The sequence below is a fragment of the Thunnus albacares genome, chromosome 12 (assembly GCF_914725855.1).
Source record: "Thunnus albacares chromosome 12, fThuAlb1.1, whole genome shotgun sequence".
Taxonomy (NCBI): Eukaryota; Metazoa; Chordata; class Actinopteri; order Scombriformes; family Scombridae; genus Thunnus; species Thunnus albacares.
Genome location: NC_058117.1, coordinates 3,659,269 through 3,683,751, shown reverse-complemented (window position 1 = coordinate 3,683,751; position 24,483 = coordinate 3,659,269). Strand labels below are relative to the sequence as shown.

At 40.0% G+C, this 24,483-nt stretch overlaps 2 protein-coding genes across 5 annotated transcripts in view; one reads left to right on the top strand and one right to left on the bottom strand.

Moving 5' to 3' along the window:
- Positions 1–239: 239 nt before the first annotated feature.
- Positions 240–18,932, top strand: LOC122993212 (protein Niban 1-like). 3 transcript variants are annotated; one of them, XM_044367174.1, is made up of 15 exons: positions 240–418; positions 5,174–5,304; positions 5,442–5,579; positions 5,672–5,789; positions 7,222–7,383; positions 11,110–11,225; positions 11,347–11,451; positions 12,893–13,055; positions 13,249–13,430; positions 13,622–13,768; positions 13,903–14,013; positions 14,596–14,703; positions 14,831–14,942; positions 16,574–16,765; positions 16,862–18,932. In XM_044367174.1, exons 1-15 carry the CDS (start codon positions 364–366, stop codon positions 18,613–18,615), a joined length of 3,594 nt encoding a protein of 1,197 aa, XP_044223109.1. In that variant the 5' UTR covers positions 240–363; the 3' UTR covers positions 18,616–18,932. The 3 variants fall into 3 exon arrangements, with proteins under 3 accessions (XP_044223109.1, XP_044223108.1, XP_044223107.1); XM_044367173.1 differs by having other exon boundaries at positions 16,574–17,389; positions 17,456–18,932; XM_044367172.1 differs by having other exon boundaries at positions 16,574–18,932.
- Positions 18,933–19,838: 906 nt separating this feature from the next.
- Positions 19,839–24,483, bottom strand: part of LOC122993213 (kinesin-associated protein 3-like) — a 48,173-nt gene continuing 43,528 nt past the window's right edge. For both annotated transcript variants that reach the window (XM_044367176.1, XM_044367175.1), the window contains exons 14-20: positions 24,143–24,308; positions 23,666–23,791; positions 23,474–23,572; positions 23,244–23,329; positions 22,978–23,134; positions 22,300–22,384; positions 19,839–22,001 (exon numbers count right to left, since the gene is read on the bottom strand). In XM_044367176.1, coding sequence (XP_044223111.1) covers positions 21,899–22,001; positions 22,300–22,384; positions 22,978–23,134; positions 23,244–23,329; positions 23,474–23,572; positions 23,666–23,791; positions 24,143–24,308 — 822 coding nt within the window. In that variant the 3' untranslated portion in view covers positions 19,839–21,898. The remainder of the gene's footprint in view (positions 22,002–22,299; positions 22,385–22,977; positions 23,135–23,243; positions 23,330–23,473; positions 23,573–23,665; positions 23,792–24,142; positions 24,309–24,483) is intronic.

The following is a 24,483-nucleotide window of genomic DNA, read 5'->3' as shown; positions in this document are numbered from 1 at the left end:
GACTATTCATCACTTTTTAATGAGGCAGGACTGTAACTTTGATGTTTTTCGATGTAATACTGTTGCATATAGCTACAGATAGTGCTCTGCTGTATCTAAAGTGTTCGCCAGCAGATGGCCCTACGAGGGAGGTTGTGACATTTGTGTACAACATGAGATGACTGCTGTGGCAGAATTAACCTCAAATTCTAACAGTCCCGCCCAGCTCACCACACACAGAGCACAGAGGAAATGAGCTGAGCAAAAACCTCGTGACACATCTGAACAGCTCACTTAGTCATACAAATACATACAGATTTCCTGCAGATTTAACTGCATTAAGCTTCTCTAGAGACACTTGACAATAAGGGAAACAGAGAAATTATGGGAGCATCTTCTTCTGGCTTGTTGGATGAGGCTAAAACCAGCCACATCAAAGGTAAAACTAAAATCATTTCTTTTTAAGCATCCTTTGGTATGCTCTGCAGTTTTGCACACTTCTTGTTTAAGCATTGCTCACGAGGACTTTGATGGCTCGGGTATGTCATATCTCAGCCACATTTAAATTTGAGGCTTCCACAGAGAGTAAGGTGGACAGAAAGAGTGTAATAGTTGTTGCAGTTATCGTTAGTGTGGTTTTCTTCCTTTAAACCTGACGCTGTACTATCCTTTATGCCTCACTCTCATGTAACTTACTTTAGTTTTATCACGTATGTAATGCGTGCTTTTAATTTCTATCATAACAGAAATTTCGGTGTTTAAATGTTGATGACCACAGTTAAAGGTGGTTTACCCTCCACTGTGTATGTGCTTAATATCAAGTTACAAAAAAATCTGTATTTTCTGCATTCTGTTGGAAGGTGTGGCTACATGCATGAGGTGGACATATAGAAAAACCAACATACAGTAAAGTGTCTTAGTAAGATGTGAAGCCACCATGTGCCGCCAGAACAGCTTCAATGCGCCTTGGCATTGATTCTAGTCTCTGGGTGTCTACTGGAGGGACGAACACCATTCTTCCAAAAGATATTCCCTCCTTTGGTGTTTTGATGATGGTGGTGGGGAGCGCTATCTAACATGTTGGTGACAGTGAAGGCCATAGAGTATGATTCACATCATTTTCATACTCATCAAATCATTTAGTGACCCCTCGTGCCCTATAGATGGGGGCATTGTCATCCTGGAAGAGACCACTCCCATCAGGATAGAAATGTTTCATCATAGGATCATAGGATGTATTAATTTGCAGTGACCCTTCCCTCTAAGGGGACAAGTGGACTCAAACCATGCCAGCAAAATGTCCCCCAAAGCATAACAGAGCCACCAGATCCCCTCACTGTAGGGGTCAGGCATTCAGACCTGTACTGTTCTCTTGGCATACGTTAGACATGCACTCGTCCACTTGTCGAGAATATGGTGAAGGATGATTCATCTAACCATATCACTTTTTTCGACATCTCTGTAGACCAGTGTCTATTCTTTTTGCACCACTGAACTCTCAAATGTGTATTCTTCTTTGTAATGAGGGGTTTATGCACTGCAACCCTACTATAATATCTCTTTCTATGTAATTGTTGATGGACTCTTCTTATTGGCACAGTCTTACCACATCCTGCATTCTCAGTCACCTTAGCTAGATTTGCCCTTCTGTTTTTATTTACATCACACTATTGCACTAGCATCACAGTCGCTGTCGACCACAATTTCCGGCCTTATTTTATTTATTTCAAAATTCAAATAGAGGATAAGCCCCTTGAGATGCATCATCTCATTTTTGAGAGGGTCTTCAAGCACAGTATATAAAAGTCACAATATTTAAACAAAACAAAATATATTGGATAATAAATTAAACAATATACAGTAACAACACAAAACAATCAAGATAATAACATCAGCATAGACATACACATAGGGGCTGTCCCACCATCCCAAACCCCATCTGCTACATCTGTTATATGAGTCATCTGTACCAAGGATGAACGAGAAGTAAAATAAATGAATAGATCAAATAACATTATGCCAAAATATAAAGTCTACTTATGAACAAAAATGAAGGTAAATACAACCAAAAACAAGAGCAAGTAGATTTAAGATTTACTGATGTCTTTCCTATAGATCTAAATGCAGATGTCACTTTACCCAGATAGCAAAATTGCTGTGGCCCAGATCCGGCCCACACCCGACACTTTCATCCAGCCCACATACCACATGGAATGATCGCTCTTGGGCCGTCCGCTCCTGTTTCCAAGATCTGGGCCACAAGCAAGCTGTATGTTAACCAAGAAGAAACCAGATAAACCAGAAGTGGCCCACATCAAGCAAGAGCACCACATCTTTACCAAAAAAGGCCCACGTTTGATTTGGAATATTTGGGCCACATCATTGCCTGAAGTGGCCCACTTCAGTATGCTATCTGGGTAGTCGTTGTTCCTATTGAAACACTAGCTAGTTGAGCAGTCTCAGGAGACTGAACCTCCTGCCATCTGTGCCCCAACAATAAACCCTGGGAGCAGTACTGTACCACTTAGGTCTTTATCTCTTGCCATCTTAAATCAGAATCAACGGAATCTGCTCAGCATTTTTATACATGCCACAGAGCATGATTGGATGTTAATTGCTTGATTGTACCATGCAGTGCACCTGTGTGGAAGCATCTGCATTCATTATGTTTCTCCACTCACTTATTCAGGTTTTCCTTTAATTTGTCACCCCTCTTTTCCCTTGAATTAGATGGTTGTCTGTGGTAACAAAGACAGGAAACGTGGTGGGAGGCGGGTGTGACATGCAACAAATGTCGCCAGCTGGAAATGACGTTGTGGTTTCATGCTATGCATGCTAAACATTAGGCCACCAGGACGTCCAACATATCTGTTTCTTTAAACATTTTTGTTTTGAATGGGCAACATGAAAAAGAAAATCAGAATTAAAAGTGTGATGACAAACGTGTTGGTTTACTGATAATGTCACAAATTATAGAATAACTTTAGCTTTAAAAGAAAAGTGATGTGCTGTGTGAATGTTTTTGCTTATTCCTCATGTGTGCATTCCTATACATGTTATCAGCACAGTCACATCCTGTCACTAATCTCCACTGCAAACTAGAATGTAATTACAGCCATTTCCAACTATTACATTATTATGGCTTGTCTGGTCTGCCTGTTTCCCACTCTGTGTGTTTGTTTGCATGGAAGATGAAAGCCAGGCTGCAGAGTAACCTTAATAATATGAGATAATGGTTACACAGTCTAAACAAATACACAGATAGACAGATCATGACTGAGACACATCTAAACACATCGAAAGACATCAGTTATGAAAGTACAGAGATCTATCTTTCCCTGCAGATGGACACACATTTGTCATAGCAAATACACACCACCACTTTACTTGACCACAATGACTATGATATAGAAACCACAACAGTCATTTCAACATGTATTTACACATCGCCCTGACTTCTATATAATGAGATTTGGAAGCAAGTTCTCATTTGACACATTCAGACAAATAAAATGACATCAAACCCATAAACTGTGGATGTACATGTGTAGATTTGGGAGTGTTAGTGTGTGGTTATGCATTTGCTTTTCGTATAACTTGTCATGCACATGTCATTGATTGTTGTTCATTTTAATCTGAGATAGGAAAGTGTGTGTGTGTGTGTGTGTGTGTGTGTGCCAGTATGTGAGGTAACTGCTTTGTCTTTCAGCCCCACTCACTGTCTCTCACCTCGTCCCCCACACTCATTACTGAACCTACTAAAGTCTCCATATAGTATATATGTCTATGTTGTGGATGGGGCTTTTTGGTTCACATTTCTCCTCCACAAACTTTATTGAATGAAGTACTATCCTCGGAGTGTTGAAGACAGTGCATCAAAACTTGAGCCAGATGCACTGTAATAATGAAACTTTAAAGCTGCATTCATTTATTTATTTATTTTTTGCTACATGGGGGCAGGGGGATGAGCTGAAAACAGAGCGTTGACAGACTATTACCTTATAATGGTGTTATGGTGAATGTGCTGCCTAGTAACGTAGCAACATTAGCATTTAATTGGCTCTTCAGCTGCTAAATACACCACAAGCTAGTTGCTTACTTTGTCTGCCTGTGTTGGGCAGCTAGTGTACAGTTAATCAGGGTTTATCAGAGCTTTTTTAATGAAATCAGCTGCCTGCTACTGCTGGGAATGAGGGAATGATGAGAGCAGAGTCTGCGGGTTGGAAAACCAAACCATTAAGCTAAAAGAGGCTAAAATGGGGTACTGCAAAGTTTGGTGGTAATTCTCTGTGGGTTTGTCAAAAAGAGTGGAGAATCATTTCATTTCATTTCATTCATTGTTAATCAAGTAAAAATATTGATTAGTGCAGCTTTAATATACCAATTGTTCACAATTTTTCACGTCTGTTTTAAAACAGGTGTCCATATGAACAGTGAAAGAGGTTTTCCTCGCTGTAATCATTCCCCCTGTTTGTACTGGCTATTAAAAGATCCCCTTCAAATGTGCTTTACGCTTGTGCTTTGAAATGTAAGTGATGGGGGCAAAATCCACAGTGTGTCCACACAGTCATTTAAAAGTTGACGTGAAGCTTATATGAGGCTTCATCAGTCTGAGTTAGTCATATCAAGTGGATATCTGACACATTTACAGTCTTTTTAGCATCAAATTTCCTCTTTGTGTTTCCTCAGACAGTGTTTCCCTGTTGAGCTGAGGTGGAAGTATAGTAACAAAAAGAGGGACTTTGGCACTAAAAAGACTGTAATGTTGAAAGATATCTACTTAATTTGACTCATTTGGGCGTATCAAGCTTTATATAAGCCTCAGATAAACTTTTAAATACATTTTTGCACAGAAGGAGGACTGTGGATTTTATCCCCCATCACTTACATTGTAAGTGCATCATGAAGGGATCTTCTAATGGTCAGTATGAACAGGAGGAATGATTACAGAAAGAAAAACATTTCAATGTGCATTTGGGCTCCTGACTGTTGTTTTTAAGACAGACTTGAAAAATTGTGAAGCTGTCCTTTAAGACTAAATCCACCAGTGACTGTTATCATGTACCAATGGTTTCATGCAGTAAATTACATCCATAAGTCTATGATCTAAGTGTGGAGTTAGGGTTAAAGGGACCAGATAAATAGAGATACATATGACATAATTTACAAATTGTGTGTGTTTGCTTGTTTCCAGGACTTGTCGACAACACGTTCCAGAGTTTCAGTGAGTTTTACCGTCAGCAGTATTCTGCAGCTTACTTCGGCCACTTACATCAGGAGGTGGAGCCTAAGAAAGAGGGGAGGGGGCTGTTGCTCACACACAGGGTAGGAGCTGCACCTGTCAATCACTCAATCCTGTTTTACTCTCTTTAACTACATATTCATGCTGGATGCAGCTGTAAAATCTGTGCTAATTGTTCAAGATGTGAAAGTTAAATCTAAGTATGTGTCTATGTGTGTAGCCTCAGTATGCTCCAGAGGAGATGCTGTACCAAGGGAGTGTTAAGTTCTCCGGCTGGGATGAACAGGGAAAGAAATGCAGAGAGAGATATATCATTCTGAGAAGAGACTACAAAGTGGAGATATATGAAAACATGGAGGTAACACTTTCATACACAAAACACAACATTCAGAATGAAATTAAATGTATGCTCGTGCTGGACACATGTTGTCTCCATGTTTCTACCTGTAGAATTTTAAACGTGGATCTCCAGCTAAGTGGGTCCTCCAGCCAGCAGGGGGCCGTGTGATGAACACAGAGAAGGAGTCCAGATATCTACTGGAGCAAACCTGTGCTGGAATACTCAATGGTAGTATTAACTCATTCCTATAGAACAGTACACCTACAATATTGAATATAGCTTGATTTACGGTGTTAACACTCAGCCATAAATGATAAAGTGTGGACTATCAGTGACTAAGAGATTCACTGAATTTCTGGTGTTGAACATAGAGACAGGAGAAGTCAAAAGTTCACACAAACACATACATGTAACACTAAATCTTTCATGTTTCACATCACTTTGGTTTGAGGTTTCGCAGACTAACTACCGTAGTTGTTCAAGTGCCTGCTGTGTGCAGTTTACAAGTGTAACTTCACAGGATTTATCATTGATGAAACTCTTTTTCAAGCTTTCACTTGTAACTCTACACATGCAGAGTTTCCAAATACAGCTTCATGGTTATTATTACTTCAAACGCAGCTTGGTCTGATTGCAAAAGTTCAAACTGACAACTGAAGCAGCTTAAGAATGAATTAAGTCAGTAATGATAAGCTGTTGCTGATAATACTGGGTAATACTGAGTATGTGTCTTGGAGTTCTGCACTGTCCTAAAATTGAGACCTACACCCAGCCTGTACCCACGTCTTTAAGACCCACCTGAACTGACTCCAACCTGGGCTCAAGACCTGAAGCTACATTTGTTCTTTATTTAATCCATTACTGAGAGTTAGCTTCCCAGGCTAATACAACAGATTGGCCAAACTCTTGTTTCTTGTCTTTCACTCTTCCCACTAGGCATTGTGTATATACTTGCAACACGTGACACGAATGGATGGAGGCAATTGGCACAGTCAAGAGAGAGAATTAGAAAATTAACTTATTAATGAACTAAATTTGTAAATAATTAAAACTGAACTTGACTCTGGGCCAAAGCTTTATGCAACAAAATGGCATTTGTGCTTCCCAGCAGGTCTCAACAACATAACAGACTTTGGGTCAGGTTTGGGTTTTGTTGCATAAAGGTAAAGTTTGTGTTTCAAATTTGGCAAGAAAAGACAATATACAGTCGGGGTCCAAAAAGTCTGGGTCAGGTTCCAGAACTCTAATGTGTCTCTACTCTTAGTTGTGCAGTGAATCTTTGCATTCTTATCATTTAAAAACTACTTTGCTTTCTTGTGATCACAAAATAATTTTGCCATTTCAAGAAGAGTTACACTGACATCACCACCAGGCTAAGTGAAGGTGTGAATCACCGGCCAAACTCCTAGGGTTGGGACTTTCCCATCTTTAAACAAGAATCAGCCTTTTTTTCCACTGTGATGACCATCTTTCCCCATACCTATAACCAAGTACTTATCCTAAACTTGATAAATGTAGCATTATCAAGTTGACGGTTGTTTTTGAAGGAAAAACCTATTTTCATTTGTCATGACTTGTTGGAGTATTATTCTATCTAAAGCATGCCAACATAAACTACCCCTCTGTGGAACATCTATAATGCTGTCCTCTCTGTGTTCAGGAGTGAAGGAGGATTCTTCTTCGGTGGTGTCGTCTCCAGATACGTTTGCTGTGTATTTGCACCTGCCTTACACAGGTCACACCTGCTTCCTGTTCCAAAAGGAAGCGGAACGAGATCACTTTCTGTCTGCACTCAAGACCTGCATTAGACACTGCAACCTCGGTAAAACACTCACATATACTTTTTTACTGTGGCCAAGTTTTACACTTAAGAGTTCTCTCTACTTTGAAAGTATCCTGTATATTTACACAAAAAATGACAAAATACAATGTTTTTAAAGTGTCAACATGTCAAATGTCCTGCAGTGCTCAGCGTAACCAAAAATGAGAAGTTATTCACATCTGGAAAAGATAACCCTTATCCACTGTGCTTTAAGTGAGAGCTGGGGCCAGGACATGTTTAACTTAAGACCGCAGTCAGCAGGAAACAGCCAGCCCACCTGTGTCCTGAGTGAAAAACAAAATACAGATTTTATCACAGTGAGGCTGACAGGTTTAATTTCCATTGCCTGTACAAACGAGATAGAATGTTTTCATACATTTTCATCAGTGAACTTGAACTGAGCCATTCTAGCTGTTTCTCCAGACCTCCGGGCTTTATGCTAAGCTAGGCTAACCACGTTTTTATTCCAGCTCCGTAGTTAACACACATACAAGAGATTAACAGGTCTTCCCATTTCACTCTCATAAAGAAAGCCAATGAGTGTATTTCCCAGAATGTGTTACTTTAAATTTCAATGAAGAAAAGTTCTTCACAAAAAATAAACTAATAAATTCTTGGGAAACAATTCTTTAATTGCTGCTTGTGAATTTTTTCATTTGAAATTGACTATTGATGTACGCCACAGCTTGCCGATAAATAATTGTCCTACACAGTAATTTTTAGCATCTTAACTGTCAAAACAGTCATTAACCACCATCCCACTACTAAGGTGGTGTGAAGCTTTTAATGGCCACCACACTTCTGCATTTCTGCAATGTGAAATAAGCTTCTAAGTGCTGCAGCTCTTTTTCAGTTTGTCATTCGTGGTAGCAGTTGCGCGGGCAACAGATAAAAATATTAATACAGTCAGCTTCCTGTGTGGTAAGCTAGGATACAGGCCAAAAACAGCCCTTCTACTTTTTGAAATAAGGTTGCGAAAACACTGCATGTCATATCTGCACTGCCACCAAGATATCCTCAGCAGTAACAGGAAACAACACATGCAGCTGCCACGTAGTGGCTGTTTTACTTTACTTTAATCTTATTAATCTTACAGTGATATGTTACTTTCTTTTTCAAATATTATTCTCACTATACTTTTATTACTTTCCACTTTGGCTCCCTTTATTGCTCACAAAATTACTGTCAGTGTTTCTATTTCAGTTATCTGAATAAAATTGAAAGTAAGGGGGGAAACTTCCATGAAAAATCACATTCACTTTTGCTAATTCAAGCTACTTTATACTTTCATCCAAAGAAAGTTATTCTTTCTGCAAATTATTAAAGCTGCACTCAATATTTTCATATGAACAATGTCTCAAATGACTATGAGTACTGTAATGTTAAAGCTGTCGCTCGCAGTGAAAAACCCACAGACAATCATCACTCTTGTCTGCAGTTCACCTCAGCTCCATGGAGCATTATATCATCTTTCAGCTCATTGTTTTGGTTTTTATGGTCCACAGTGTTTTGGTTCAGTCTCACTGCTCTCATCAGTGCTGGTTCCAACACTAACAGGCAGCTGTTTTCAGAAAACAAACAAACCCTCTGATAAACCCTCTGTTCACCACCTACTCAGCACCAAATGGCTGACAGAGAGCTAGTAAACATAATGGATCATTTATCTGCTAGCCATATATTTCTCTCAAGAGCTGTTTATAGCAAAACACATGACTCCATATGAATAATAATGTTGCTCCTTGTCTGCTGGATGGGTAAAGAGGCAATTGCTTGCTAACATGTTAGCTATAGCAACTTTATAAGGTGACTAGATATAGATATTGATAAAATAACAAACAACAGAACATTACATAGACTTCACCCCCCACCTAAAAGCCAAAAAAACTAAAACCAAAATAAATGTGTATGTATTTCCTTTCTGTATGTTGTCAGTATTTGTTGAAAATTATTTTTAAAAGGTGTGTTTATTAACTGTAAACATTAATATAACCGTGGTCATAAATACACACATGTAGCAACTGAAACTTCATCTTCAAATTGGAAAGGAAATTATGTCAACACCACATCGGCACACATCGGTTTGTGTGTATATGAATCATCCCCCCCCCCCCCCCCCCCCCACCCCCAACTGTCAGGACTATGTGAGATAAAGGTGAGCATACTCTTTAGAAATGAGCAGTCATAGGATCTGTGTTTACCGTCAGCTTATTAAGAATCCTCTGTTACAAACAGTATTCCTGGTGCTGCAACACTTGAACCACTGGAGCACATCACATGTCAGTGACATCATCGGGGAAATGATTTCATGCTGCCAGCCTGTCAGTTTTTGGTTGCACTAGTGTGATTCATACTGAGGATGTTAATGATAAAGTTAAGTGCGCTCACTTCTCAGCATTAGTGGAGCTTTCTGTTCCTCAAAACTTCTCTATCAATTGCTTAAGAAATGATGACCTAAAAGCCTGATGGGGAACTGGACGACAAAAGAAATAATAATGAGTTACAGCAACAACAAAAAAATCCAAAAAACGGAACAAAAAGATGTTAAAAATTAGAGATGTGAAAGCCAACACTAATAAACACAGCAGCACTAAAACAAACATTATCATCATGTTTGATATGAAAATCTAGAACAAACCAGGACTGTTTAAGAGATAAGAAACACAAGATAGTTACTATAATTACAATTATATAACCGCATTTTCATTTGATTTTCCCTCTGGAGAGATTTTTAGGATGAAAAACATCTCTCAATATTCTCTGACTTCCCTTAACTGTCTGTAGCCTCACGCTTCTACTGAAGATGTAAATCTTTTAAAAACAGGTCACAAATATACTGCATATTTTAAATAATTATTGGTTATAATACTAATAAATTATAGTTTCATTGTTTTTAAGAATGTTTCTGAAAAAAGCCTCAGTAGATTTCTGAAACAGCTGGTCACTGTAGCTTTTATCAAACATTACTCTAACAGTGGAAATAGTGTATATATAGATATTTAATACATATTTGGTGCTTTAGTGAGTTTTTGTGGCAGCGGGACGGTGTGCGTGTGGGACTGCGTCAAAATAAACTACAGCGTGTGTGTTCATGGTGAAGGAGGAACATGTCACCCAGTGCAACAGTGTGACTCATTGATTTTGTTTTTATTAGTTTATGGACAACAATGGAGCTCTATGGCACAGAGTAATAAGCTTTGGATAGACAGACTATACATGATAGTAGATCAATTCATTGTTGGTTTTGGTGTTTTCATGGTATTTGACAAGAAAAACAGAAGTGGTCAGCCTTTTCCTTTCAAGCCACATACACTACTTCATGCGATTAATGCTTGAGAGAAGCAGTAGAAAACAGTAACAGGAGCACCTGCACAGTTTAATGTATTTTCATACACTGTCCTTACAATAAAACAACCTTTGTTCAGTTTATTTAACTATATTAACCCCTGTAAATTCTGCTAATACTTGGTGTTTGAGACATTTTTTTTTATCAACCAATAGGAAACTCACATACATGTAGTTTCACCTTTCACTGTCATTACCAATTATTTATGAATATGGGTTAGGGGTTCAACTGGAACCTTTGCTGCGTCTCTCTCTCTCTCACTCACTTCCTGTCATCTCTCTACTGCTGTCTGCGGTAAAGAAAATGCATGTATCTCTCAAACATGCAGCAAAAAATGCACAAAAAGACTCCTCCAGAATCTAAACCAAGTCCTCTTCCTGCAGACTACTGGTGTGATTCATCCTATGAGAGCGAGGCGTACATCCAAGCCCTCCGACTCTACCGCCAGGACAAAGGATGCTATGAATCCTGGGAAATACTGCTGGGCACTGAAGAACAAGTTAGCAAGCACACGCACACACACACACATGCACGCACACCCACACACACACACACACACACTTCCTCTTTGTGTTATGTGTCTATTTTCGTTCACTTGCTTAACAAATGGAAATGCCTAGGTGCTGGCCTCTCAGGTGATGGAGGAAGTGTTGCCGTGGTTACAGAATCAGCTTCAGTCCAAAGTGAAGGGCAAGAAGGCAGAGAGGATACGACAGTGGCTGGCGGTGAGTTACTGTAACCTAACAGAACACAAGTTGAGAAGGATGTTGTTCAACTGCGTGTTGAGATTGTGACACTGATGCTCACTGCACAAACAATACTATTACAGTCATGTTTCACATGTGCTGTATGTTGTCTTGTCATGGGTTGGTTGCTCAACTATTGACAGTCCTTAGTGGCTTCATGTAATGCAACTATTGATGTGTTCATCAGTGTTAAAGGGTCAGTTCAACCAAATTACAAAAAAAGCATTTTCTCAAATTTTGTTGTATCTAGCCATGTGGATAGTTTTGATTTTATTTGAGATATCTTTGACATTCCAGCCTCCCCTCCAATACAAAATACATGAAGGAATCTTTGTTTGTGGTGCTCACAGTGTTTAAAATTTGCATTTGAGAAAAAGTTCAACCATAACATGTCTTTCTAGAAGCACTTAGACAATCCACTGACATCACTGTCAACGGCTTTAATGTCTTGAACATTAAAAATAGTTCAGATTGACACTTATTCATAATAATGTCTGTGATTTATAAATAAAGAAAAGGGAGCTCTGATTCAGTACAACTTGTATCTAGTTTAATTGTATTGAATTGAATTGAGAATAGTAAGGACAAAGAATTCAGATGTGAATTCTGGGAAAAAAAATCTGACTACTTTAAAGCTGCACCAATCAATATAACTTTGTATTAACAATTGATCAAATGACTATCTGTAATGTGAAAAGTGTTGCTCATAGTGACAAACCCACAGAGAATTATTATCATTATCTATTATTGGATAGCTGGTGAACATAGTGGAGCATTTAGCAGCTAAACAGCCAGATTTCTTTTTTCAGACGTTAGTAGAGACCAAACAAAATATAACAGGAGAGTTAATATTGGACTTACATTCATCAGCTGGCTGGAGACACATATTTCCAATGAAAGCTAACATTGCTTGAGTCTTCTGGATGTGTTAATATGCTAACACATTAGCCACAAACATTTTATAAGGTTATAATATGTCAATGTTGTGTTTAAAGCTTGTTGTTCTGCCCCTAAGTGGCCAAAAAATAAAAGAAAATCGATTCTTGCAGGTTTAAAGACATAGTGAGCAGTAGTGAGATTTCAGACATCATCTTCATCATTTTTAATCACCACTGTCAGGTGTAACACAGCTGTAACTTTTGTATCTCTCAAACATGCAGCAATGATTTGTGGGATGTTTAGCAAAAAGTAGTGCACATGACATGGACAGTATGTTTCCACTGTGGACATTGTTTAGGGCACTATAAAGTGCATATTTTTCACTCAGAATTCAGACAATCTATTAAAATGGCAGTGGGTAAATGAACTGCAAAAGGCATCAAATGGGAAGAGACGCAACTTTAAACTTTTTTTTCCTCCAAGTTCTGATTTTAATCTTTGTCTTATGGTATTCTGTTATTACATGTTTCTATGTGTACAGACAGTGCAGGCAACCTACATGTTGGTGCTGGACCAGCTGACTGCAGGTCTGGAGACTCTGAGGGGGGAGTGTCGTCAGACAGCATCAGCCAATCAGGCGCTCATCAGATCAGATCTGGATCAGATTATGACCTCTCACCGCTTCCTGGAGGATAAAGTGCGAGGTACCACACGAGGAGCTTTAACGTCTACGGTTTAAACATATCAAGAAAAGAAATCAACTTTGGCTATTTTTGGAGTGCAAACATAATACTGTAGAACTAATATCTGGACCTACAATCTGAGCTTCCTGTCTGACTAGAGTCAGCTAATAAGTTTAAATAAATGCTAAACATTTTGCATGTGTGTTTGTTCCAGCCTGTATATGTAAAGAAGCAGAGAAGGTGTGCAATGAGTCTGTAGCACCCTACATGTCTTCCATCCTCGAAGCACTTACAGAAAACATAAGTGCAGGGATTCAGGGGATGAGAAACACACTGCACACAAAGATGGACGCTGCCTTCACACAAACAAAAGGAGGAACAGAGGAGACCAAGAAGGTGAGAGACCTTGTGTTGTCTGTGTGTGCATGGCCATCAATTGAGAAAAACTTAGTGATTAAAAAAATATTTCTTTTTTGCAAACTTGAGCTTAAAGTTCTGAAACTGATTCATAATTATGGTTGTGTGTGTGTGTGTGTGTGTGTGTGTGTGTGTATGTGTGTGTGTGTATATATGTGCGTGTTCTCCAGGCCCTGTCCACCCTGCGCTCCATCAGTTTGGATCACTGTTACCAGCAGGTGGAGAATCTGACTGGGAAACTTAAGGAATTAAAGCAGAGGTTTGGACTGAGCAGCGCTCAGCGACTGGTTCACTCTACACATCTGGAGATGGAGCAGGTATGGACTAGTGTTGAAGATTCAGTCATGGCCTCCATATTGCCTGTCAAGAACCTGAAATAAAATTGAAAAAAGGTCAGAGCTTCCAGTTTGTATCGCAGAGAGACATGGTGTTTGTGGTGTTTGTCTTCCAGCTGTTGGACAGTGCTGTCTACACCTTAGAGCTATTCCTCCAGTCATCAGCCAGACTGCAGCCCTCTCAGGTTCCTGTCAAGATGGACCGAGCTAAAGAAAGAGTCCTGAAGGTAAAACAATGCACAACATGGGACATCAAATCTTCCCCTGTGAATTTTGTGGCAAGAAATGTTTTTTTTTTGGCATAAAATCCTTTTAACAAGAAAGTAAATTGAATGAAAGATACAAAATTCAAATGAAATAAGATTTTAATGAGCTTTGGTACAACAGAAATGCTATATACAGTAGTGTACAGGAAACTGGTGAATATGTAATTATACACACACAGCATGTATGTGCTGTGGAAGTGTATGTTTACATATTCAGTCAGGCTAAAGTAATAATTCTTTGTTTAAAAGATATTTTTAGTGGTGAGATTTCAGCCTCTAAAACAGGCAAAATTGTAAGAATATTCAAAGAAAAACAAATAACTGCTCCATTAACATCATCAGTATCCCAAAACTAAACAACTTTGGTCCATAAAAATGACTGTTTTACTATCCAATACCACATCACATGCAGTACATTCTACTCCCTATACTCTCTATGGTTCAAGTAATATGTGTTTAAAAAGTACAATAAAACATTACAATGTTCAAAACTAAAAGTTTGCATTGATAGACTCTGTCTGTGAAATGTGTGTGTGTGAGCAGCAGTTGGACTATGACAGCAGAATTGTCCAAAGGAGGATCTATGAGGAAGCTCTACTGGAAATCACTCAGCCTGCTCTTACCAGGGGGATGGACAAGAAGTGGAAAAGTGTAGGTCAAATACACCACTGCAGTCTGTACCACTCTGTCTCGTACACGTTACAGTGTATACCTGTATATTCTGTCGCATTTCAGTACTTTCACTGTACAAAGTATTGAATATGTTCTCTGTCTCCAGGAGTTCCAGCAGTTCGAGCAGTACATTTTCGCAGACTACAGCAGTTTTATCCTGGTTCATAATGTCTATGATGATGTTCTGAGAAACATCCTCAGCAAGGAGATAGAGACAGGTAAACACACACACACACACACACACATACACATTATATTTCCAATACACTGGTTTTTCTTATTCTCTATATCACCATATTTTTACCACTGCATTTTAAGAGTTTTAGGAGTTACACTGTGACATTGTGACATTAGACATGAGGAACTAAATCCTGTGAGAATCAGGTACAAACTGGTTAAAATGGAATAATTTTTTGGGCTAAGTAGGTTGTCCATCAAGCCTTTCTGTATGAAGTATGTAACTGAGTTCAGCCTTGTGTCAGCTTATCTAACTAGCTTTCAATCCTTGTTTCCTGTTCAATTCTGGAGGAAAGTCTATCTGTAATTGTGGTGTGTATGTCCACTGTTAACAAACTTGCCAGGCGTTGTTGTTTGTGTTTTCTTTGAAAAATGTTCAGATAATGGTGTCACACACACAAACATTTAAAGCCAATAAAAGGAATGTAAATTTGTAGTGCAATATTACTTTTTTAGAGGAGTGTTGTAATGGGGTTAGGACCATGAACTTAGCATTCTTTGTGTTTCGTAGAAGTTTGTGAAGCTTATACAGTTCAGTAAATGTTGAGACTGTGTCACCGGTTTTCTTACTATTTTGTCAATTTCCTGTGGCCAAGCATCACCTTACAAAATTGTTCAGAGCAGTCTGAAGCTGGTGCTTTTTGCTTACACGGATTACTTCTTCATACGTTTACCTCATTATTTGACCCTTAGGCCACATTTAACATCCAACATTGTAACACTATATATATATATATATATATAACTGAAAATAAGGAAAAGCATAATTTGTCCCCTCTGATGGTAACTATGGCCCCGCTGGTTATCAATACACAGCAAAATGTCTAAAATTGGGCTCCTATGGGAGCTCAGTGTTCATGTTACATGATGTTTTGACCTATCAAGAGGCCCCACAGTAGTGGGTATCTGGCTGTGCTGTCATAAATCTACAAGGTCCCATAACAGGCAATACCATTCTCTAGCTCTGACCTAACCTACCTTAAAGCTGGTGTGATCCAGCCTCATATCTACATTGTATCTGCGGAGGCTAAAATGCTGTGGCTGGCCCCATTGACTTGATAGGCAGTTTCATCTTAATGCGATGGCCCGCTCAGTAGTCCAGCCGTCATCCAGCTATATCAGAAAACTTTTCACATCTTTCTCTGACTTAGTGCACCCATTAAGTGTCCTTGCATCACACTCTTACCTACCCAAGCAAAGAGTAGATGCTCAGCAGCATGACCTGGCCTCATATCTACATTGTATCTCCTTAGGCTAAAGTACAGTGGCTAGCCCAACTGGCTTGAAAGGCAACTCCATATGAATGCCAACCACCATCACTGTGTAACTGGTTCCACTAGTCTTACCAATAGCCACTAATTAGCAACCCCTCTGGTATGAGAAACTTCTCTTGAATTATGTCTCTTGATCTGTCTTACCAAATAAAGGAACACGGTTTCAACATGAATGTGTTGGCAAGTCTCCAGGGTCATCAGATGGGCACCCTCTAAATTACTGGTGTTTCATTGAGTTAGGCCCAAAACACTGAAAAGGCATCTGTTAAATAAGAAATGTAAAATAGGACATACCTTGTCTTAAGTTGATTTTGTAACTTTTCCCCTTCCCCTCTCAGTGGTCCAGGACGCTGCCAGCAAGAAGACCAACAACCTCCTATTGGACACTTCAGATCTGGCCATTAGTCAGTACAGTCTCCTTGGACATACGCCTCCTCTATCTGCACCAGCAAGCCCAACCTTTAATGCTCGAGACTCCTCCTCAGCGGTGCCCAGTGGAGATAAAGAATCTGCTCCCCTGATAGAGGGAGGTAAAGAATCCACTCCCCTGTTAGAGAAGGGAGGTAAAGAATCTGCTCCCCTGATAGAGGAGGGAGATAAAGAATCTGCTCCCCCGATAGAAGGAGGTAAAGAATCCACTCCCCTGGTGGAGAAGGGAGGTAAAGAATCTGCTCCCGTGGTAGAGGAGGGAGGTAAAGAATCCACTCCCCTGGTGGAGGAGGGAAGTAAAGAATCTGCTCCCCTGGTGGAGAAGGGAGATAAAGAGTCTGCTCCTGTTGTGGTAGAGGGAGATAAAGAGTCTGCTCCTGTTGTGGAGGACGGAGGTAAAGAGTCTGCTCCTGTTGTGGAGGACAGAGGTAAAGAGTCTGCTCCTGTTGTGGAGGACGGAGGTAAAGAGTCTGCTCCTGTTGTGGAAGAGGGAGGTAAAGAGTCTGCTCCTGTTGTGGAAGAGGGAGGTAAAGAGTCTGCTCCTGTTGTGGAGGACGGAGGTAAAGAGTCTGCTCCTGTTGTGGAAGAGGGAGGTAAAGAGTCTGCTCCTGTTGTGGAGGACGGAGGTAAAGAGTCTGCTCCTGTTGTGGAGGACGGAGGTAAAGAGTCTGCTCCTGTTGTGGAAGAGGGAGGTAAAGAGTCTGCTCCTGTTGTGGAAGAGGGAGGTAAAGAGTCTGCTCCTGTTGTGGAGGACGGAGGTAAAGAGTCTGCTCCTGTTGTGGAAGAGGGAGGAAAAGAGTCTGCTCCTGTTGTGAAGGCGGGAGGTCAGTCAGTCACAGCTGTAGTTGGCCCTCAGAGTGACCCTGAACTTAACTCTGACATCAGTGCCACTCAAAGCTCTGACCAGAGCAGAGTGTTTCTGTCTCCTGTGATTATTGTGACACAACAGTTTGATGAATCTACGACCGAGGAGGCTTCTTGCTTCGAGGGAATCCGTGAAGATGTCCAACTTGCGACTGACACACCAACAGCAGTGGAATCTTCCAACTCAGCCACACCTGACTCTGATGCAGCTGTTACACCTGAACCCCCAACTGTCCCAGAATCCAGTACTCCCATCCCAGTCTCTCCTGATCCCACAACGTCCCCTCTATCCCCGCTGCAGCCCACAGATGTCCCGGCTGAATGTGCTCAAAGTGAGCAATCTGCAGAACCTGAAAATTCTGCTGTACCTGACCTCACAGCCACAAATCAAATATCACAGGATGCTTCTTCCATGCAGCCATCCTCCCCCTCACAAACAAACACCCCTTACACAGATAGTCCGATGAAAATTAGTCTTGGCTCACTAAGCGACGCAATTGGTCCCAATGCCACAGCACCTTCTGTCACACAGACGGTGGTAAAGCAGACCACTGACAGGGCGGTCTACCTGACGGGAGAAATTAAGGACATTTGGGAGGTGGAGAGGTTAAAAGAGGAGAAAAAGAAAGAGGCAGCAGAGGAGGAAGATGACAGAATCAAGGAGCAGAAAGAGGAGTCAGAGACAGGGGAAGAAAAAGAGGAGATAGATAATGAAAGAGATGAAGGGCAAACAGGAGGTGAACATGTCGACGATTGCTGCAGGTCTTCAGAATCACCAGCAGAGAGTGCCACCACCTTAACTCAGACCCCAGAGCAGAGAAAGAGTGAAGAGAAGGTAAACGAGGAAAAGAACAGTACTGAGACAGGGACTGAAAAGAAAAGAGAGGAGAAAGAGGAGGAAGAGCAGAAAGTAGATCATGTAGAAATAGCAGAGAAAGACGAGGTTCTTGAAAGTTCTAAGCCAATGGAATCACAGGCAGAAAGTGATGCTGAGCTGCCATTAGACAGTGTGGCCATCATCAGAGACCTTGTGACTGAGATCACTGAAGTGGAGACAATAGTCAGCCCCTGTCCTACCAGCAGCTGACAGACACGTTACCAAGTCGACCGTAGATCCTGAGATTTACTCAACTATTTACTACTTACTTTACAATTTGTAATTACATGGTACAGAAAACAGAGGTGAAAGAGGAGGGGGAGTGAGAAAGTCCAGAAAGAACGTCAACTCATTTTAATGTTACTGCATCTTATTTTTATACAAGTACATTTTGAAGAAGTCATATTTTTTTACATTCTGTAATGAGCAATTTCTTCTTGATAAACGCTTTTGACTCCTGCTGTTTTTTTCTGTTAACACTGGATTAGATTGACCCAATAAATATATTATTAAAAATTTCAAACTTTTTAAAACTGCATTAATTGATTTTTGATTTTTTGCTGTAATAATGTTGATATCATGAGCATGTTAGCAAGAAAACTATCCGGCTCTTTAGCTGTTAAATTCTCCACTTTGTTCACCAGTTAGTCACAAACTATGTCTGCCTGCTGGTTGGTGTTGGGCAGGTGGGTTTATCCAAGCATTTTCAGTGATAACAGCTGCCTGCTGCTGATGCTGGAGACGACTTTGTTGGGAGCACTGAGAATCAAAAGAGTTAGGTTGCAGGCCGTTAAACCAAAACAGTGAGCTGAAAGATGCACACATTCTCTGTAGAGCTGGGAGGAACTGTAGAGTTGGGTGATGATTCTCTGTGGGTTCATCTCTACAACATCACACATAGTTGTTTAACTCAGTGCTCATATATACATATTTTTAAGTGCTGATTTAAAGGTACAGAACCTTATGGAGTTTATGGAGTTTCTGACAACTAGCAACGCTGTGGAGCACTGTTTTAATGAGTGGGCCCTTCATGCTTGAGAACACAGGTAATGCATTACACATTTCTGCCATGATTTCATGCTATTCCACTGATCCGACAGTTAGCAGCAGCAATATGTAATGAGACATGGCAATGTCCCTTTAATAACGTAATTTTTTTGGAGGGAGTTTATTATACTTTTTTCCCTGCTTCTTCCTGGAAAAAGTTTTACATGATGAATGTCAGCTAGTTTATGCTAGAATATTGTCAATAAACTAAACCAAACCAAAGGAAATGCATTTATAACATCTGAAAGGCCCAACAGGTACAGGGTTTGGTGTGAAAAAGTGAATGGATACCAAATTGTGTTTACTTACAAGAAAACTCCACAGGGTGCCTATAATGTCCGAGATATAACTGTGAACACAGTATGATATTAAAACAGTCATGTGTTATATGAAATGTTTTTATTAAAGAACCTGAGGATGAAAGACAGTGAGAGAGATGGAGTATATCTATAGTCCAGTACTTGCTTCTGTTTACAGTGTCTTGTTAAGTAGCAATAAACTCAACTATTATAAAAAAACACAACAATGTACATAGATTAACAATAACTTATGATAAAAAACATAACCATGCATCAAAATTTTACCATGTGTGCAAATATGCCTAAAAGTAATACAGTATTTAGGTAATTGTCAGTGTCCTGCAAATACAGCATGTGTGACCTCTTCTCTTCATTAAGATGAATGTAGTTTGGTCAATGGCACAATACATTTGTTTTGAAGAGTGTCTTCATACTGTTCTGATTCACATTCATATATACAGACAAGTGAGCTACCATGTTGTTGTCTAGCAGTATATGACTTGCTCAAAGGAACTTTATTTGTAGGGCAAGACGGAGCATTTTCATTTCTGCTGCCCACATTGCTCAATCTAGTCCTGGTTTTTAAATTGCTGAGTATGTAGTCACAGTCCTTGGTGCATTTTAAATGTTACTTGTTGTCAGTTAGTGTACTCATGTTCTTGTAATAACCCTCCACAGCTCTAAGAACACACAGTAAACATTGTCAAAGTAACAGTAACAGTAAATTCTGCAGGACACTGGCAAGTCTCAAGACAGCCATAAACATGAAATCACACCAGTTAATGTCAACACGAAAAAAAAAACATTCACTCCCCATGGCACAAGTCTTCTGCTCTCGCTGCTGTTAAAACAGGGAGAACCCAAAAGCATTATGAGCAATGTAGTGCTTAATATACAGTATGCTCAGCAAATGTACAAGATGACACTCATTATGTCAGAACAGGTTGTGGCTTCTCCTCCAACCTGCATGCAGAAACAAGACGTACGTCCCAGCTGGTTAAATGTCCAAATATGTACTGAATATTAATCCAACATGTAGGATGGTTAAAAGGGGTTAATATAATAAAACTTGCATACTATTAGTATGCAGTATGAAGAATTTAGATGCAGTCACTTTAAACAGCCATGAGAAAACTAGAGCTGGGCCACTGTGGATTGTGGATAGTTTTACAAATTCAGCCAGAATGGAAAACCAGAGCTTCCTCTCTTCATATTTAATAGACTAAAGCCAGTTTATTCAAGGAAGTTGGTTTCCCTGATCTCCTCCTATTAATCAGTACAAATAAAGTAAGTAGACCAGAAAAACAGAGATGCGTGTCCAGTACCGCTAGCTGCTGCATGTGTAGATGTCACTACTGATGTTGTGTAGACATGTGTTTCCTTCCTGTGGTAACAAAGATTGCACTCAGATTGTACCATAGTTTATCTGAAACCAATCTCAGACCACCGGACACGTATCCTGGTACAGTTTCTTGGTCTGCATGCAGGTGTGGTCTAACCTGCCAGCGTGAAAGCAACCTCGATTGTAAGAAAGATCAACTACAATGTGCCGTTTTTAGTAGTGACACAGACAAAACAAAGCTATGTACATTGTAGTGCATGTTCATAAAATGACTATGACTTGAACTAAGGTTAGCATGGTGACATGGTGTCAAACTGGTGGATCTCAAACCTTTCAACAGTGGAATGTGAGGACACATCTGACTGAATGTTTTTTTCCTTCAGTGGATTTGAAAAGGCAACAAATATTCATTATTTTATAGAAAAAAAAACATGCAAAAACCAATAAACATATATTAGAAATGTTAAGTATGTTCACATTCTTTAAATGATTTACTGAGCCGCTCACTCATAATGAGACTGCAGCCAGTGGGTAAGGAAGACTTAACTACATATCTGTTCAACATAATCTGAAATGAATGAGAGCTGAGCGCATGGAGCTGCAGGTTATTTAACATCTGCAGCATGAGAGTCCTTATCACTAATGTATTTCTGCATTAATGACCACTGACTTACTAACTACACCAATGTGACGCCTTTAGTCAAGACACTGGAAAGTCGAGCTTAAGATGTAACGGTGTGGAATGGATCTAACATGACATGACATCCTGAAGTATTTAACAAACCAGGCATGTGTGTATTTGTGTCTATGAGTACTGATAGAAGGGTTGCTCATCAGGTCTGAAGCCATAGGCGGTAGCTGGTCGTCCAGGTGATGAGCTGGTCTGGTCGAAGACATCGTTGCCATCACTGGAAAACAAGGTCGGGTTTTTTTAACACAGACTTTTACTTTTTGATCTTCAAAATGATGTGTGTTTTTATTTGATTGTGCTTTGAATGTCTCTGTAATCACTTTGGTTGTTTTTTAAATGTGCTCTATAAGTAAAATAAATCCACTTGACTATTTTTAATTATTGCTGCAACAGTTATTGATAAGATTGGTGTATTTTCCAGACAAATATTTAGTAGCTGTGTTATTTTCCCTCACACCCGACCCAGCTGAACCTGCTGGAAGACGGCTCGTGTTTCTGGTGTTATTTTTACTCACCCTGTATGGTGCAAGTCTCCGTTCTGAGGCTGAAGATCACTGAAGAAATCTGGGCTGACTGAACCGTCTCCTGGAGTTATTCCATCTAAACACACAAATTTCACAATTAAAATGTAATTTCTACACAAGTAATCATCTCTCTCCTGTCTATACTTTCCACAATCCAAGTAAATGCTGGACATGAGTGTTGGAAATAGTGATTGTATGTTTCAACCTGTCAGTATTAGTCAGTGGGTTCTCTGCTACACTTGTGGGCCTAGTGACAAGTCATCTTCACAGACAACAGAGCTGCAGCCTAAATGTCAATGATTCCAATAGTCAGTCGAGGAGCCCCCAATACCAACCATGTTCAAAGCTCTATGTAAGATGTACTGATGAAAAAACTTGAGTTTTCTTTTTTTTGCTTTTTTAAATGAGTATTTTCAAAAATAAAATTTTTTTTTTATAGAAAACAAAAACCAGGAATCATCAGCATAGAACTAAATACTGTAAAATAAAGAAGCAGTTTCAGGTTGCAGCAGTCAACACTTTGTACCATTACAGGCAATTTGACTCAAAACTCTTTTGTTAAGCGTGGTCATTGATATTTGATAAAACTAACTACAAGGCTTGTCATTTTTTGCAGTGTATGTTTCTTAACAATGTATGCATGCGCGGTCCAGTGATGTGTGTGTGTACCTGCGCTGTAGAACAGATCAGTCCTGTCGTTGTCGTTATCATAGAGATAAGGTTCAGACTCATCAGCTTGGCGACTCTCAACCATCTCCAACCACTGGTTGTTATGGAAACGGAACTTCTCTGACTGAATCTTTCTCCCCCACTCCTCATCGTACTCCTGGAAGATTAATAAAAGGGAAACATTTAGGGAAAAACTGAACATGCGACTATCCTGATGTGTTAACTTTTGTTACTTACTGCACCAGCAATGTGTGCGTTTCACTTACAGCTATGATATCAAGGGTGTTGTCGCACACTTTTCTGATCTCTGCATTCTTGTCGTGCATCAGATCTATCAGGTAGGCTGGAGCTTCTGGAGGAGGAAGGTTAGGGAAAAAGCAGGAAATCCTTTAAAAAGGCAGAAGATTTTACAGTCTGTCTCACCTCATCTTGAGGACCTGCTAACTTCATTCATCTTTAATTCTGGAGTAGACAGAGGGCACTGTGGGAAGGATACGGGTGTCTTTGATGATGACGTCTCGTGTTGCTTGGTGAAACACCATCTGATAGAAGACGTAGACAATCTGACACACAAACTCATCGTCCTCCTGTTGGGCTGCATTCAACAAACACAAAACAGGAAGTAAGTGGTAACACTGTACAAAAGTCTCAAACACATGTTGTACAAAGGCAACGGTGTGTTTGCTACCATTCAAAAGCTCAATGAGGGCAGGAATTATGCCGGATTTGGCCAACATGGCAGCACAGGCATCATCCATGGAAACTGTTCCGATCATTATTACCACCTCTAGGATGAGGTCATCCTCTGCTGAGCCTGAAACACACACACACACACACATACACACATACACACACACACACACACACACACACACACACACACACACACACACACACACACACAGAGAGACAGATTAAAAAGACATAACTCATTAAGATACATTTTTGGATTTCTATAGAAGCAAATAAAATGCTGCAAAGAAAAATAGAAATATAAACTGAGGTTCTTAAACAACCCAGGCCAACAGAGCACACACGTAGCGTGTACTGAGTCAAAAAAAAAAAAAAAATTCTCAAAGCAAGAGTCTAAGAGTTTCAGATTAAGACTGATAACAATAATAATAATACTATCAACTCTAAACTATTTGTAGAGCACCATTCTCACCTGGTTTGAGTCTGTCTTTGAGGTAGGGTACCAGGTTGTACTCTTTCAGCACCAACTCCCAGTCCAAGTCAGGGATGGTGAGGTTGGCCAGAGTACCCAGACACTCCAGAACCCACTCCTCCTCTTCCTCTGCACGGATCTCAGCTGCCAGGTCACCAACATAGTCCTAACAGAGACATACATTCACATCATGGGGCAATAAAAACCTCCAGTGAAACAAAAGACTGCTGCTGCTGCTGCTGCTGCTGCTAACACTACTATCACTGCCAGTAATAATTATACTAATACTAATAACAACAACAATGTTATGTAGCAACAACTTGTGCTAACCTAATCACAGT

What these genes read in the sequence shown, in the direction of transcription:
- LOC122993212 (XM_044367172.1), top strand. Translation starts at nt 364, where the DNA reads ATGGGAGCATCTTCTTCTGGCTTGTTGGATGAGGCTAAAACCAGCCAC. An exon ending in CTGTGCTGGAATACTCAATG is followed by an intron (nt 5,790 to 7,221) that starts GTAGTATTAACT and finishes CTCTGTGTTCAG; the next exon opens with GAGTGAAGGAGGATTCTTCT. An exon ending in GAACAGAGGAGACCAAGAAG is followed by an intron (nt 13,431 to 13,621) that starts GTGAGAGACCTT and finishes CGTGTTCTCCAG; the next exon opens with GCCCTGTCCACCCTGCGCTC.